Here is a 17,995-nt window from a genome sequence, read left to right as displayed (position 1 = left end):
CACACACGTACACACACACACAGTGTAAATGTACCAAACCTCACAGAAACTGAAAGTGAATAGAGCACGCTTTCCACAAACAATGAGCATTAATTGAGTCCAGTTTACACACATTTACAGTTCCACAAATCAATTCACTACTCCCTCATAAAACCCAGAAACGCAAAACATCTGAATGTCCCCGAATGAATGATAGGAATGCCATTTACTCGTCATGCAAGTACTCGCTGCCCTCGAGAAAAAGGATTCCGTTTTCAGCGTTTTAATATTCTGGGTCGCCTGTAGGACTCATTTGAAACTGCTTAGGTGTTGCCTGCATGGAAGCCCTGAGTTTTCGGTTGTTAGCCCAAGCATTAGCATCAAGGCCTTTCTCATCATTTGTGCATTTGTCCCCCCCCCCCCATTTCATGACACTCGTTACATGTTCCCCCATCCCAGCACTTTTTGGTAATTTGTATTTGTCCTAATACTGTAGCTTGTTCTTCTGCCTAGTTGGCTTTGCAGAGGTTAGGTCAGAATAGTGTTCACTGCGTGAACTAAACTGTGTTCTTGGCTAGAAATAGCTGTACAAAATAAGCATTGTATCGAACTGAACCTGTGTATTGTAGTTGTCCATGACCATGAAATGCACAATACGTCACTTTGGATAATGCCAAATAAATGTAATGCAATGTAATGTAATGTGCTTTCACTGTGCCATGCAGTGTTTAGCAAACGCGTAAAACCGTTTTGCCAGCTGTTTCGGTTACCTTGTTGACAAAGTCCTGATAACCGGGATAGTAGGTGGTGACGATGGAAAATATGTACCAGTCATACTCCTCCATGATGTTCAACATGACCGAGGCTTGCTGCTCAATGGAGGGTCCAAACTGGAAGAACATGGAATGATCGTCCTGAAATAGAGAGCGGAAAAGCGGGTGATTAAAACGGTGGTTGAAGCTGGGAGGTCAAACTTCCGTACACACACTGAGCATCTGAACTGGAAAACCAGCATTTTACGCAATATTACTGGGCCAAAGTCTACTGCTTTTCACTGGCATAATTTATTGAGAGAACCCAATGCTGGCACATCTTTGGCACGTGGTCTGTGATTGTGTGTGTGTGTGTGTGTGTGTGTGTGTTTGTGTGTGTTCTTGTACACAAGGCATGCAATGCGGATGCTCTGTGTGTAAAATTGTGCGATAGCGTGTGAAATTGGTCATGCGTGCCATTCATGCAGCATGCTGAACTCTTCGGTGCAAGACTACATGCTCCACTCGACATCAAAGCCTCCCCTTTCCCCTTCCCATTGGGAGGGAGATGGGCTGATCCGTTACCTTCTCTCTGTTTATAAGATTATACCACCGTCAAGGGAATGGGGGTGGGGTTCTAACATATGTGCAGCCAAGTACAGACACTCAATACAGAACAGACACTTCCACATTTGACCAGCATATATTTCTCTCACACTCTCTCTTTCTCTCTCACTCTCTCTCTCACACACACATGCAGTCACAGTAAGGACAGTGTTAAACCATACACATTGTAGCAGTTGGTTTCTCCCCCTACCCTAACCCCCTGCCCATTTACGGAACCCTTCTCTAACAGCACTCTTTCCTTCTGTTTCCTTATTCATTCCCACATTCCTAATTCATCTCCTTTCCTGCCCACCACTACTATGCTGCCTTGTCCTTTTCTGGTGCTTTCTCTCCCTCTCTTTCTCTCTTTTTTTTTTTAGCAATTCCCACCCCTCTGTCCCCTTCTTACCCCTCACATGACACTCTCCCTCCCTCCCTTCCTCCCTCCACCCTGTTCTCTCACTCTCACTCTATCCCATTTATTCTGCTAAATTTACTGCCCAGATATGGATATAATTGAATTCCCCCGATTCTGCCTCCCTCCCTGTAAGGGCAGTGTTAATGTACTGTGGAGTCCAGTCCGGTCGTTCAGTATAGTTACACTTTGCCGAAGATCCACAGAGTGGGTATTTAATTCTAAGCATAATATCAGTAGTAATGACTTTTTTTATAGCAAAAGTAATCACTGGCTGCCCATTTGCTTTATCATGTTCCAGGGCCCAACTTTTAATGATTTAGGGGTTCAGAAAGTCCCGGAGGACCAGCACAGGATTCAGCCGTTTGTCTTTTTATACCTTCGGAACTCTCAGAATGCAAAGAAGCTCGTGACTTAATACAGGCTCAATGATTGTGGCCTGGGCATAGAGTCGAGCCTACATAAGGGATTGCGTTTATATGGCATGTTCAACGGATCTCAAGGGGCTTTGTGATGAGGGACCGCTGGAGTGTGGGTCAAGACTAGCTACGATTACCGCCAATGGACACCGCCGCCTGTATCTGGGTCAGGCACAGCAGCCATATTGTTACCAGAACGCTCGCCCCATCACACATCGTCTGTTGTGGGAAACAGGGGGGTTCATCTGGGGGTTCATCTGGCCAGCGCAACCGGGGGTTGATTTTATGTCTAGACCGATATAGCCAGGACACTGAGGCATAAGTGCCGCGGGACCTTTGGCAATTAACGGGAGACAGGGCGTTCGATTAATATGAAATGCAGCGATTTTTTTCCCGCTCGCCTTTCTTCTCCGTATTGAGGGAAGACCGCCCCTCACCGCCCCTCCGACCTGCAATGACCCCCACACCCGGGTTTGGCCACAGGGTGCGTCAGCCGTGCGCTAACTAGACTTAGCCCCGCTCGCGGTAGCTTCGGCCGATTGGCCGGCAGTGGAGGCAGTAAAACTGCAGCTGCTGACCTTCCTGCCCAGAGAGGGGGGGGGGGGGCGCTGTTCAAACAGATACAGATGCACTCCCACCGCAGCAGAATACACAGGCCTCAAACGCACAGTCCTGTGGCTAACATCTGACTCCCTTAAATACAACGGCAAGACATGGTTTCATCTACGCACAAAACACACACACACATGTACTCACGCACGCATGCTCACACATGACAATACGCAGAGATGGACAAACAAACTGTGCGCGGTCATTCCAACCCAGGCAAGCATCGACAGCACGCATACATATATGCCATCCTAATAATAAATGCATTGATCAGACATGTGTGACAATAGAGGAAATCAAATAGTTTGCAATACAAAAAGTTATAGATGTTGCTTTTTATAAAATCTTTTAAATTGGGATTGATTTTTTTTTATTTTTTATAGATGGCCTGTTGTAGAGTGAGAGTAATATGTAAGTACATTAAGTAACCACCCTAAGTGGATTCATTCCTTGAACATCGAACATTTATTCTAATGTCATTGAAGCTTGTCTAAAATGTGATGTGTTCAGAAGGTCTGTAGAGAAATAAATATCTGAGTAAACCTTCAAATGTAGAGGCTTTTTGGAAGTTGAAAGAAATGGAAAAAGAGAGAGAGAGAGAGAGAGAGAGAGAGAGAGAGAGGAGGGGGCTGGGGTGGATAGCAGGCAGGAGGGAACAGCTGTGCTATCGCTTGGAAAGACAGAGAAAACTAGTATCTCCCAGGAAGACACACACACACTAATGCACACGCACACATGCACACCACATTGAATCAACAATTAAGAATGTGAAAATAGCTACACTCGTTGCTAAGACAACATAAACATATTTCAAAATACACAGCAATTCACACAAACCAGGAGGAGAAGGAGATTTACAGGGTAGAGAGGCACATATTGAAAATGCTCAGACACAGCATTCTCCCCTCTCTCTCTGAACCTCTTTATCTGCCTCTCAGATTTGAACTTTTACATTTCTCAAGGAAATAATGCCTTATCGTGTGTGGTATCAAACACCGAATATTAGTTACCCTTTTTCAATCCTCACCTCATATATGCACTACCTAATTTTTCCTGTCTTTTCTAAGCGTAATATGAAAAATTCCTGTCTTGATTAAGTCTGTTTGCTAATCCCATTCCAGACATGTTTCAAATGAAGATGTAACCTTTTCCACTGACATGACACAGTCAGAGATAAAATACGCGCATGCAGATGGATAAAATAATGGAAGATGTAAAGGTACCTAACCCCTGAAAGTAATCTGTTCTTTTTTAAAATCCAAAAGTACATATCTGGGCTCCAAATCCAAACATTTACATTCTGTATCTTCTGCCCCCTCCCATCTGCTCAGCATTCAGCATCATGTTTCACACCCTTTAAGTACACAGGGTTTTTTTGTTTGTTGTTTTCTCCAAAAAAAAAATCTCCATCTTGATTAAGACTATTAGCTAATCCGATCCCAGACATGATCCGATTTAAGATGTGACCTTTTCCCACTTTGAGCTGTCTTTTCCTTTTTACGATCCTCGCGTCCGGACCTCACTCTGAGCGGTGAGGCCGGGGGTGTGATGCTCAGGGCGTGCTTCACGCTGGGTCACGTCACGTTAATCTGAAACCTGAGATCTTCCCTGAGATCTCTCACTGAACCTCAGCAGGACCCCTCCCCCGCTAGCCCCCAGCACCCTGCCCTTCTCGCTCAGCCGCCGGCACGCCCCAACACGCACAGCCACGCAGCCCGGGTGGAGGGCCATCAGAGGAGACCTCCGGCCCAAATCTAAATCTGGGATGTCGCGTTCCGCGCGTGTGACGCATTGCATTGACGACTAGAGTGACTTGTGACAGGTTTAGGCATGTTGTCTTTATTTTTAAATGTTTGTTTTTTTTCCATCATTAATTTTCCTTATCAGTGTAACATCTTTCATCAAGTAGGATTGCCACAGATTATCGTGTCCATCTGTTATACAGCTAGCGCCCAAACAGGCAGAGTACTCTGTATTGTTGGCTGGGCCGCAACAGCGGGGCCAGCCCTACAAACCCGAATGTCTGTGACTGAGTGACTGAGTGATGAAGTTACATCACTGGTTGGCCGAGTTATGAAGTTACACCATTGGTCAGCTCAGCCGGATGAAGTGTGTTAGGTCCAGCCATATGCTAGGTTTTGGCCTGGTCTTGTGAGATGAATTGGGGCGCATGCTATGGACCCAAGCCCTCCCTCTCTGGGTGACACAGTGACAAATCATGCTAACCTTCGGAGTACTCCTGGCAATGGTCAACACCACTGATTCTAGACTAGACTGAGAAACTAAGATTTCTAACTGGATACCCAACTTCTTTTTCTCTTAAAATGAAAAAGCGATTCGCTTCAACTAATTTCTCTCTAAAAAACTGATCAGATAGACATATTTTGTAAATAAATGCCAATTGTTATCCTGTTTTTCAAACATATTCTCTTTATCTATGGGGACAATTTCATAATCCTGAATCTTCATAGTTTAAGGAGGTGTCCCTTGAAAACTCCACTATTTCCTAAATATTAGATCGGCACAGCAGAGATCCAGTCAATCACCATTACATATCAAAACTCCGGATCTAGCTCTAGAGCTAAGGGCCATTCAGAGACACCCTCTCAGCTGTGGATTTAATTAACTGATACCAAATATTAAACATTAAGACATGGCTAATAAGATCTGTTTTCCATTAAACAGGTGGAGAAAGAAGGAACAGGGCTGATCCCAAATCCTTACAATGTTGCTCACAATTGAATGACACTATGTTACAAGGTGTGTTTTTGAGTAGCTGTGTGTGTGTGTGTGTGCGTGTGTGTTTGAGTGTGAATGTGTGTGTGCGTATATGTGTTTGAGTGTGTGTGTGTGTGTGCGTGTGTGTGTGTGCATAGATAAGTGTGTCTTCCTTTCTTCTCTCCCTCCCCATGGACCATCATTCCCGTGTTCTCTTTATTCATCTCCCTTAATTCCACTCAATTCAAATCCAAATCTGCTTCATTGGCATGGTACAAGAACTACGAAAGCATAACACCATGCAACAGCTTCAAGACAATAGGCTAACACTCCCCCATCCCTTTTCTACATCAAACAGAAATTAATGGAACAGACATTACACCATTATGTATTTTTCCACACGCAGAAGCTCCTTCCGAGTTCTGTTAATGATTTTCAAATGGCGAAGTCAGAGCCGGTGCCGGAGTAGAGTGCTCTGAGAGACTTCTCGTAGGTGATTAATTGTTTTTTAATGCTCTAACAGTCCCATAAATACTGCTCTCGGTTTTCATTATAAAGTTCTATCAGGCTTGCCTCTTTGCACTTACGGAAGACCGCGGAATATATCTGAGCCCTCCCTGCGTCTCCCTTTATAACTTTTTCTATTTCTTTCGCACGACAGGAATTCTTCAGCGTTGGTTAAGCTTTGAAATGCAAAAAAAAGGTGCAAATATGAATTGCCCTGCTCCTTCACTAACCATCAGGAAGTATTCGGGAGTATTTGCACCAACTTGTGTGTCGGCGAGCTCACACACGCACACACACACACACGAACACACGCACACACATAAAAAGAAAGAGGTAAGTAACCGCTTGCTGTTCTTTTGTGCAACTTAAATATTCACAGGGCATAATGCACAATATCTGACATTGCATCTTACATAAGCTGTTGAATATTGCTCAGCGGGATCCAAGGCAAACCTTTATTGATTGTGGAAGTAAAAGAGGGCTAATAGTTTAGGCTTATGCTTTGGGTTTATGCTTTGGAATAAGAGCAAGGCCCATCTAACATGCCATTTATGTGCCCCCCCCCCCACCCCCACCCCCCCGCCCCACGTCCATCCAATAGCAAGAATAGTCATTCAGCTCATCTTCATCTTTACGAATCGATCAATCAGAAAACGGCTGGAGTTTCGCGAGCGGCTCGCATGGTCCCTCACTGGCCCATTTGCAGGAGCTCTGTGAACACAGATACCTCTCCCAGTGCTGTTCCATCTGGATCTGCCCGTGATCAATCAAACGCACAATAGGCGTGCGAGACGTCAATAAAATCAGTCAGGGTGAGAATGGTTCTATTTCCCCGTTGCGTGAGATGATGAAAATGCAGCTGGTGTCCAGCACTGCCAGGGCCTATTTTCTTCCACTCGATGGACTGTCCTCCCCTAGTCAATGTTGTCCTGCACATTTCTAAAGCGTGTCAACCACTCCAACCTTTCTTACTGGAGGAAAGTTTTGGGAGGAAAATTTGAATTGATTTTTTTTTTTTTTTCAACTGTTGCTTCTTGTTGAATTTCTCCAGTACTCAGATTAAAACAACAATCACATGCCCATAAAAGTATCCATAAGCAATCATCCTTATACAACCTCAATGCCAGTAATTATGTCTTTCAAGCTCACTACAAGTGCCATTTGCTCAAAAGTTAGCTTTGTGCAAACAGTGGTTGGTCCAGGTATAGTACCCTCAAGGACAAATTCTGGAGAGTGTTTTGTACCAAGGCTGATCATTTGTAATACTTAGCTCGTTGTAATTAACCAAATTCTTCAACCTTGCAGTAATTTTTAACATTTGTATTCAGCGAGGCAACACAATGAAAAAAGATCTTATCGGTCTCCCTCTCATCTCCATCCCATCTTGTTTCCAGCTCTGTTTCATGCCTTCTCTGTCTGCTCTCCCCTTATATGCTATCTTTACGATGTACTGCACTAAAGTTTGGATTAAAGTATATCAATGTCCCTGCATTTCTAAAAATACCAGTTACACACTGCTCTCGCACTCACTCATGCACACACCCAAGCACACACACATACCAACTTGTACATTCTCCTCTGTTCAGCTGCAACATGGAGAGGTTTGACCATACATAAACGAATCCCTACAAATGTACCAACCCCTGAACAGACAGGTCCACAGAACTTGGCATACACACGATGACATCCACAAATGCAGAGTGAAATAAACACAGACATACACACATACGCACACACACACACATTGTGTAACACACCACTACAAAGACACTCTAGTGATGTATCCCCTTTTAAAATATTTTATTTTTAATTCAGTACATCCTGAGCATAATCAATGACATACAATATGAACAATTAAAGCACAGATATTTATATGATGCAAAACAGAGGAATCCCAGAGAGGAAAAACAAAACAAAAAGACAACTACACATTTATACTATGGTCTGACATACAGGTACACCATAATAAATACACATATGATGGCAGAACCGTGACACACTGGAAGAAATGAACTGATGCTAACAGTATATTACAGCAAGGAAGCCTAGGTTACAAGATACTGTGTGCAGTATGCTGCATACTGAGTGGCTCTTATCTCTGTGTATTTATATTCAGCACACACACATGCACACACACACACACACTCTCTCACACAGCATATGTACAGTATACACACGTTACATCGCACACTGGTAACACACGTGAACCTTACGCGGCCAACCGCCACTGACTGCCTGTTAGTTCTGGACCTGGCACAGTTCTAGCTGGGCAGCATTTAAACGCTGGAACAATGTGAAGTTCTGCACTATGAACCTGACAATTCAGAGCCTTTAGTGAAATCAAAAGCAGCTTCTGTCATAGATCTAACCTAAGATTACCCCGATGTGTCTATCAGCTCTGAATTTTAACATAGCTCTTAACAGGCTGGTTGGAAAGACATGCGCAACATCCACATCTGAGCTGCACAGTAAGACTAGGAGCGGAGCAAGGAACGATTCAACAGGCGGAAAAAAAAATAAAGATCCTATTCCAAACGGCTACAGCGCCAGCGCCAGCGCGAGCATATTAATTTCGTTAATGAATCTGGAACAGCGGACTCCGTGGAGCGCTCCCCTAGGACAGGAGATCCAAGCCTCGACACAGGCTGCTCTGCGTGTGCCTGTGTCGCGCCCCGAGGGGCAGGCGCGAGAAACGGAGGGAGGAGGAGGAGGAGGAGGAGGCGCGGGCTCCTCTCAAATAAGCCACCGCGGAGCGAAACAGGGACACTGGCTTTAATTATGCCGCCACCGCCGCGTGTCTGCTTAGCGGTCAGCCTTGTCCAGCGCCATTCACCACAGAGAGAATACACTCCCTGTTACATGCTCTCTCTTTGAGCATTAGGTCATTTTAAAGCCTGGAGTCAATGCTTCCCTTTTTTTTAAATGTATTTATTATTATTTATTTTATTTTTTTTGGACACCTTATTCCAGATAACACTTTTTAAATGGTTTAAAGACTAAAATGTGGAATGTCCTTGCGAGCTAAACTGTTGCAGAGGTTGTGTACAGTGCGTCCAGGCTGAGACAATGTGAAACCGGAGACAGAGAAAGTAAAGGATAGCATAGCAGTCACAGCCAGTGCATATGCCATGGATTGGCACAGGACAGGGCATTGGCCAGAATGAAGGCTATAGCATCACTGCAATACTACCCATATGGGTACAAACAAACTGTCTGCTGTCAACGCTCTGAATTCCTTGGAAAGCCGCTGTCACATCATATGCTCAATCAATTCCTTCCATAGCAACGGTTTCCGATGTCCCATGAGGGTTGTGGAACTGCCCTGACCATGCCAATGCTACCGCTCATTCAAAGCTCTAAATCAAGAAGCTCTAACCACACAGTGCCCCATTTCACTTCACCAGTGCTCCAAAGGGGCATCGCAGACCGAAACGATGGATTGAATTTTAACAACTGATTTGTACTCGCCAGTTAATTCCGTGCAGTTAAATCCTGGCAAAAGGCCAGTTAGCACACAACGTATTACACGTGTCTTTCAAGCATTACATGTTAGCAATAATATTTTCCACTCCGCCAGATTTCAGCATCTAGCAAATGCTCTTATCCAGAGCAATCTGTCCAGAGCAACACAGATTAAATCTTTACATGGAATCCATTTATGTAGTCGGATATTTTATTGAGGTAATAAAGGTTAAGTACCTTGCTCAAGGGTGCAACTGCAGCACCCTGCTAAGAGTCAAACCAATAACCTCTGAGTTACAAGCCAGTTCCCTTACCGTTATACTACACCACCAACCATTCCAATGCAATAACTAATCACACCATCTTAATTCCACCCTGGCAGCGATGTGCGCAAATCCAGGCACTGCCTGCGTGATCCAGTCACATCTTCCCTGTATTCTCATCCTGGTGCCGTCAATGGAAATCGTCACGCGTTGCCTCAAGGGTAGCAGAGTACAGGCACTCTGTGACTCTGGTGATGGAGTGGGATTTTTGAAAAAAGAAGAAGAAAAAAAAAAACGAAAAAAAAAGTGCCACTTCAAATGGCAGATTTAAACCGTGGTGTAAGGAGGGCTGCACCCAGACAGCAGAATTATTACAGGAGCATTCGAGGTAACAGGGACCTCGCGCAAGGACAAGACAGCCGTGTTCTGCCCGTTGTAGGATTTGAACCCGCAGCCCTCGGGTTCAGAACCAATTACAGCCTCGCAATTACGGCCAATGATACTGGGCTTTGGCTCGGGGGGGTGGGGCGAGAGTGGTGGTGGGGGGGGGGGGGTGTTATTGTCTTGCGTTCGACAGTAACATGGAGCGCTCAGTCACATTAATGCCATCAGTCACATTAACAATGCCAATCAAGCCATTAGCACGGGTCTGAAATGAAGTGCCAGGGGAGAACAGAGAAAAACACAGCCCGTGTAAATGAGATGGAGATGGGCTGACCAAGGCCAGAAAAGCTGCCAGACAAAACAGGGTTTTTTTTTTTTTCGGCAAACTGAATTCATTTTTTATTCATTTATTTATTTTTTTTGTAATTAGCTTTGTAAATTTACATGATAAATGATGATGGGCAAAAATTGAGGTAAAATCTGATCTTTTGACTTTCCATCAGAAAATCATTAGCATGACGGTTTTAATAAACGGAGTGTTCCCACCGTACACGCTATTTAGTCTGGCCGTTTGCTCTAAACCGCTAGCCTGTGCGTTGCCTCTGCCCAGGCAGAGGAAGTGCACACTCCTCCTCTCTCCGTCAGGAAGAGGGAGAGAAAGGGAGGGAGAGGGGAGAGCAGGGCGCCGTCGCATAGATCAAACTGTGAGGGAGGCAAAGTTTAATACCCTGCCGGTAAAACTGAAGCACAGTCATCTCTCCTTATTGCCTTCGCTCTCCCCGCATCACACTACTCTTTGATTTTGCCCCCTTTTTATCTCCATTTTCATCTCTCTCTCTCTCTCTCTCTCCCTCCCCTTTTCGGTGTCACCTGCTCCTTTCTCATGCCCGTACTAACAAACCTCCGTTATTCCAAAACTAGGAATAGGTTCTCTGACTTCTCTGATTGCGAAAAATAAAGCATACAGGTACAGCCCCCCCCCCCCCCCCACCCCCAATGCATTAATTAATCCCTAAATTCCTTTATTCCTTTCCTTGCACATATCTCTCAGTGATATCTCTACATTTCTTGATTGACATCAGTTGCGCTGTCAGGTTAGGAGAGTGTGAAATAGAAAGAGAGGGGGAGAGACGGAGAGAGAAATATCTAATTCAAAGAGACAGTCTGTGTTTCCGTGGCAACGTGGTTTCCATCGAAACAATCCTGCTAAAAGATGCCATTAGTGTGAACAATTTTTTAAAATACAAAATACTTACACACACAGTGATGGACACCAACACACACATACATACACAGGCACACATACATGCACACGTACTCGCGTGTGTGCCCACACACACATACACACACACACACACACACACACAAGCGCACACACAAGCAGACACACATATGCACATAGACAAGCATTATAGACCTGAGGCCAATTACAAGCATGTAATTACAGGCCATTCATGTCTGTTTCATTTATCACAATTGGATGAGCAGAATCCAATGAGCAACAATTTTGTTGAATGGCTATCAAAATACTCATCCGCATGTTCCTTTGTTCATTGTGTTTTGAACTGAACTGGAATCGTTTTCACATGTTGGAGCTGAGCAAGATATCACAGTGCTTTTTTTTTTTCCTCTTCTGGGGACCATGAAAACCTCCTGAGATTGCACTTTCTAGTTATGAGTGACATTGTGGGGACATTGGTGCTGTAGGCACAGTATTGGATAAGCTGCATGCGCACTCTAGCATGGACCAGAAATGCACTGTAGCGCCTTTCATACTGTAGAGGGGCTGCCTATTGTGTAATGCCTGTGAAGAAGGGATGATTCAAAGGAAGGAGAGGAGGGCTTGTCAAAACAACAGATGAGACAAAGTTATGTCATCTGTGTGTGTGTGTATGCATGCACATGTGTGTGTGTGTGTTGTGTGTGTTTTCTCCAATACAATGCATTTAATTTCTATTCAGTATCATGACAGAGTGGCCTTGCTTATTCTAGAGAGGGTTATATTCTTCACTATGTATTCAAAAGGTTAAGAATGTATTCTCAGAAGCACAACCAATAAGGTGGAGCCAAGTCATTCTCAGCTTTTGATCTAACATAAAGCGCAGTCAGGCAGTTTAACTGTATGCTGCAACATAATTTATATGTTTACATTTCATACCATAGCGATGTATGATTAATAAGATGTTAGCCTTCAAATTACATTCATATTCAGATAGACTGTGGTTGTTTTTAGGATAGTCTAAATTAGTACAGGACTGTGGAGCACTGTGAAGTAGTCACTCTGCTAGTTACCCATAATTGATACGCATCCTCACCACATGTAGACACACACACACACACACACACACACACACAGACTCGTTTACAGACATATACACTCTCTCAGAGAGGTGGAAAGTCCTGGGGTCAGAAGGTAAAATTCCTGCCATGTGTTTCCGCCACAAATGAACTCAAGTAGCTGATTTCACTAATTGGTTCTACCTCCTGGCTGACGAATTGTGCTAATTGGCAAATTCAGGTAATTGGAACAAAATGCTGGGGATGACTTTTGCTTTCTGAACCTGGATTGTCCACCTCTGCTCTTTCAATGTATATGACACAGTATGTGTCTCTGTACACCATGTTCCAGCGGACATCCCTAGCCTGAAGACCAGTAAAGCCAGTACAGGAGACAGGTATATGTGTCCTCACCGCGGATATACGCCCGGGCTATCTATAAGACTGAACAGATACATTTTCAGCACAAAACTTCTGCATGTAGTTAAAAAAAGGCTCGCGGTTATTAACACAAGGAGGGAGGAGAAAGGTTCTGTTTCTGCTAATTCTGGAGAGCAGGGGAGGGGCGTTTGTTTATAATAATCAGAAAAGCTGTCAAAGGTGAATAGGCAGGAGGCAGAGGAAACATGGGGAAAGATGGCTTCCTGATGCATAAGGTGCAGGTGAGCTTCCGCTGTCTGTCAGGACCGCTTCCATCAATAAGAACCCACTGCCACACAAGGCCCTTGTCCTGGTCTGAACGCATCACAGTGCACAAATTTATGTGTGTTTGTAGTACGCCGGCATCCATGCACGTGTGTGTGTGTGTGTGTATGTGTGTGTGTTCTTGCAGAAGAGAGTAAGAGAGAGAGAGACTTCAAATACATTCCCATTACTTAGCGTGTCTCAGGCTATCTGTATAGGGTGTATAAGCTGAGACTGGCACAGCACTCATGGGAGGGCACAGGAAGGTATCAGGGATAGGGGAGCCTCCTCAGGGCAGGGAGACAGAACATAAAAAGAGACGGTTGAGCCCATCTAGGTTCTTTATCGCGTCTATGGTGCAGAGAAGCCTGAACAGAGCCCTGTGGGACTGAGGGTGGAGGGCGGTTTTTAAATGATATCCTTAAATAAGAAAATGCCACACAGGGTGCAGGGTAGGGAAGCCATCGTGACACAGTGCCTTCTCCAATGTGCACTGCTGACAGGGTCTTCTGCAAACGAAATGCAACAGAAAGAAAAGCCTAAATGCATGATCTTAAGCGATTGTATCTACCAGTAAATTAGCGCACCATTAATTGACTGGACACCACTTGTGCTCTAAATTGACTCCTGATTCCTTGGGGGGGGGGGCAGAGAAAGGGGGAGGGACAGGAGAGCTAAAGTTGGGGGAAGACATGAGCATGGGCAGGAGAGAAGGGTGGGATGGAGAGAAAGGGAACAAAGCGAAAGACAAAAAAAACATCACATTAACCATCTGGGATAAATGGAAGAACAATAAAGGGCACAAGGGGTGATGAAGATGAAAAAGAAGAAGATCAAGGAGGAGGGGGGGGTTGAGAGAAGAGTTTAATAATAAAAAAAGCTGCGGGGGGGGGGGGGGGTTTGGGCAGGGGACAGGTTGAGGCGAAGGAAGTGATGCGCTGGTTAAGTAGCCTTGTGGCTGAAGTGTAATCCCTGACACTGGCAGGTTGTTGGGTCAATTCCCAAAAGAGGCATGCCAAAGATGGTGCTGATAGCCTCTTTACTTGAGCCAGGACATGATGGATTAAGGCAATGGCCCAGTGACAAGTGGCTCTGATAAGGGGGGGGGGGGGGATGCAGCACATCTGTGAGTGTGACTGCTTCATCCGCACGGTGTTTGGACAAGTGCTGACCCATGTACTCTCTCCACACCACCAATACTGTAGAAGGGGGGACAGGTTGGGGGGGTGGGGGAGGGGGGGGGTGCGTTTTTAAAACAGTGAAGAGGAGTTATCAGAAAAGAGGTAGAGGGGAAACTTAGAGTGAAGAATGAAGAGGAAAGGCTAATACTGGATGTATTTCAGACGAAGAGACTTGTTTTTATGGTCTATTGGGGAGCATTAGGTGAAATGGGCAGCGAGCGACTGATTGGGGGAAAATAGGGCATACAGATATAGGTCTCTCTCTCTCTCTCTCTCTCTCACCATCTCTCAAAAGGGGGACACACGGACTGAATGGTGCCTTTTCTAAATCAGGACAACAAGGAGAGAAGTGGACTGAAAGGTATGAAGGGAAAGAGGAAAGGCTAAAAGGTTAGTGACACTATTAGCTCAGAGAGAGAAAGAGAGAGAGAGAGAGACGGAGGGAGGGAGAAAGAGAGACAGAGTGAAAGGGAGGTGATACCAGTCGGAACTGACCTTTTAGTGACTTTACTCTAACTATCATATCATTTAGCGCAGACCTATAACGCATTAGAGGAAGCACCGACGCTAATGCTGAATGGCAGAGCACTATTAAATGTGGCACTCCGTGTCATATAAGTGAGTTTAATACGAGTACATTTGGAGCCAGGCTATCCAAAAAAAAAAAGAAAAGAAAAAACCACATTCAACAAACCAAGCAACTGCCGGGCCTGATAGAACATCGCCCCCGAGAAAGTGAGAGAGAGAGAGAGGAGTGGGGGGAGGGAGGGAGAAAAAGAGAAAAAGAGAAAGCAACAGACAGAGACACAGAGACGGGGGGGGGGCGGGGGGGGGGGGGGTTGGGGGGGGTGGGTTGGATTTCATCCCTGAAAAACACAACAGTGTGTCCATCTGAAATGACACCGACTAAATGCTGCCTGCCTCCGGACACAGGAGAGCTGTGACTGGTTGGCTGGGCACTGGGCTCCTCCTGCGTTTGTCTCAACGGCAGCTAGTCTCAGACGCGAGTCCACCACGCCGTTCACCCTCGGCGCCGGGGCTGGCCCGTGGCATAAACGCTCTCTGTGGTTGCTTAGGGCCACAACCGCTGGGGGGGTGGGGGGGGGGGGCACACGACCACGAGGGGAGGGGCCACACATCCAATGTTCATCTATGGTAAATAACGTCAATTTTCGTAATTACGTTATTCATCCCCTAACGCAGGCGGTAAAAATTTTAAAGGGAAAGGCAACAAATCCATCCCCCCCCCTTCCCCCCGCTAGATAGAATCCAACAGCCACCCCCCCCCCCCCCACTTTCTTAAGGCCACCAAAATCCTAGGGCCGGCCCCCTGCTCAATTAGTCCCAGATTACTCCATCCCACATCCATTTTCTGACGCCGCAAGCCGCTCCCAGCGACAGATCGGTCACTTTGGTCTCAAGGCGATGGAGCAGAACTGTTTTTGTGACCAGGATGCACTGCGGCATACAGACATGTCCACTGCAGGTCACAGCACAGCACAGAAGCACTTTGCTGCAGCGCGTCTGTCGTTAGCATGGCGTTAGCGTCACTTCGGGTCGTGGCTTTCAGTGGGACGGCGGGCTTGTTTCGCTCCTTCTCGAACAATTCGGACGAAACAGCGGGCGGCGGCTGCCCCTAGCTGTTCCTCTATGTGCGGTAGCGGAGGTGAGAGGTAAAACAGGTCACCTCACGCCTACGTACACGCGCACGCAAGCGCCCACACACACGCGCGCGCACGCACACACACACACGGACAGGCACACGCGTAAAGGCGCATATATGGGTGTGCACGCGTACAAAGACACAACCGAGCACCGCCTGACTACTGCGAGTCTTTTTACACAGGACATACAATTTTATCACAGATCAAAACGTTCTCTCAAAAAAAAAGGTATACGCAATGTTTCCCTCCTCTCATCTCTCGGAATGTACAGAAAATCTTTCTCTCTCTCTCTTCTTTCATCCTCCATCTCTTCCCCGCTTTCCCTCCATCTCACTTGCTCCGACTTCTATCATTTTCCACATTACAGCCATGAACTCCACGCTCTCTTTCGGTTGTCATCCATACCTCTCGTGCCAATTAACGCTGACAAGCTCTCTCCCCCTGTCCTACCTCCATCCCACTGTTTTCCCTTTCATCTCCTACTCTGGTTAAAAGCGATACGACAACCACCCTCCATCTCCCTGCATGTCCATTTCCCTTCATCTGGTCCTTTCTCCTGTTCCCTCCATCTCTTTATCAACCTCGTTCTTTCCGGTCCTCTCAGTCCTCTCTCTCTCTCTCTCTCTCTCTCTCTCTCTCTCCAGCCGCACGATTTTCCCACAGAAGTACATATTTCCCTCTCCCTCCGCCTTACTTTATATAGATAGAGCTATGTATGTGCAAGAGGTTGCCATGCCAACTGCCTCAGCAGCACTGAGTCTTGTGTGTGTCCGTACGTGTGTGTATGTGAGAGAGAAAAGAGAGAGAGAGAGAGAGAAATAGAGGGGGGGGTGTGAGAGCGCAGGAGGATGAGAGAGGTAATCATTAAATGAAAGATAGGGGGAAACATTCTTTCTCGCTAGCCCTTGTTTCATCACTTCCTCTTTCTTCCTTCTCTCATACATTCCAATTCACACGTGCCCCCATTTACCTTTAGGCCTCCTGCTATCCTGTCTTTCATTCTACTTCCCCTTTTTATCACAAGCCTTTTTTTTAAAACCCGCTTTTTAAATTTCATTTGTTTCACATTCAATCATTTTCCTTATATCTGTCTTCATTTCCCATTTCCAATATGTCGCTCTGTGATTTTAACAAAGGGAAAAAAAAGAAGTTAAAAACATGCATTGAGGAAGCGCCTGTTCCTCTTTCACACCCACACACTTTTCTTTATGAGCCTCTGTGTTCCAGCTCCATACGTCTGCTCCATCTTGTCTTTGCAACGCTCCCATAATCAAGCTACAGCATTCATCCTGCTTACCCTCCCTTTCCAAGGCCTTTTCTTTTCTACTAGCCTGGCCTTTTTACATGCAAAGTGTGGAAAACCACGTTTCCTTGCCCAAAAAAATTCTGAACCCAAAAGAATTTGTTCGAAGAAAACCCGTAAGAGGAGATTTCCGTGAAAAGATCATTTGGCTCACAGCTTTCAAAGGGCATTCCTTTGCAAAGAGCAAATGGCAGCTTTTTATGGCACAATTGAAGTGCATGCATTATGCATGAGCAAGTCACGTTCTTTTAGTGTTTTTATTAAGTATAAAATTAAGGGGAAATTTCCTGCTTGATACTTGTCCTAATTTTCCAGCTTGATGGACACTAAAAGTCAAGTTGTATGGGGCACCAAATGCGACATCAGATTTTGTGCACTAAAGGCATGTAGTGCCATGCAATGTTTTTTGTAACATAAAACGAAAAAAACGACTCGTTGCATTTTGTGCAAGAAAAGCTTTGCATTTTGTGGGGAAAAATGTTGAATACGTTTTACATTTTGTGCACAAAATGTGAAATGTGCTTTGCATTTCATCTATGAAATGCAAAACACATTTGACAATTTGTGCAGGAAAGACAAAATGATTTTCAAATGATTAAAATAAAATCATATTAATTATACGCTACAAGCATTTGTAGCACAAAGCGCATGTTCTTTTGTGACACTTGGCAGATACAAATGCATTTTGTGGCCACAGAATGCACTGTTTTGACACTTTGTGAGTATTTTGTGACATAGGAGTAAGTCTTACCACAGTTCCTCAGACATTTCT

The 17,995-nt window shown here is 45.3% G+C and overlaps 1 protein-coding gene across 2 annotated transcripts in view; it reads right to left on the bottom strand.

Annotated features, from left to right (window-relative positions):
- Nucleotides 1–17,995, bottom strand: part of grin2bb (glutamate receptor, ionotropic, N-methyl D-aspartate 2B, genome duplicate b) — a 64,508-nt gene that overhangs the window by 27,922 nt on the left and 18,591 nt on the right. For both annotated transcript variants that reach the window (XM_064323920.1, XM_064323921.1), the window contains exon 4: nucleotides 750–893. In XM_064323920.1, coding sequence (XP_064179990.1) covers nucleotides 750–893 — 144 coding nt within the window. The remainder of the gene's footprint in view (nucleotides 1–749; nucleotides 894–17,995) is intronic.

Source organism: Anguilla rostrata, chromosome 2 (genome assembly GCF_018555375.3).
Source record: "Anguilla rostrata isolate EN2019 chromosome 2, ASM1855537v3, whole genome shotgun sequence".
NCBI lineage: Eukaryota > Metazoa > Chordata > Actinopteri > Anguilliformes > Anguillidae > Anguilla > Anguilla rostrata.
The sequence above is the reverse complement of the archived record's forward strand: the minus strand, read 5'-3'. Positions and strand labels throughout refer to the sequence as shown.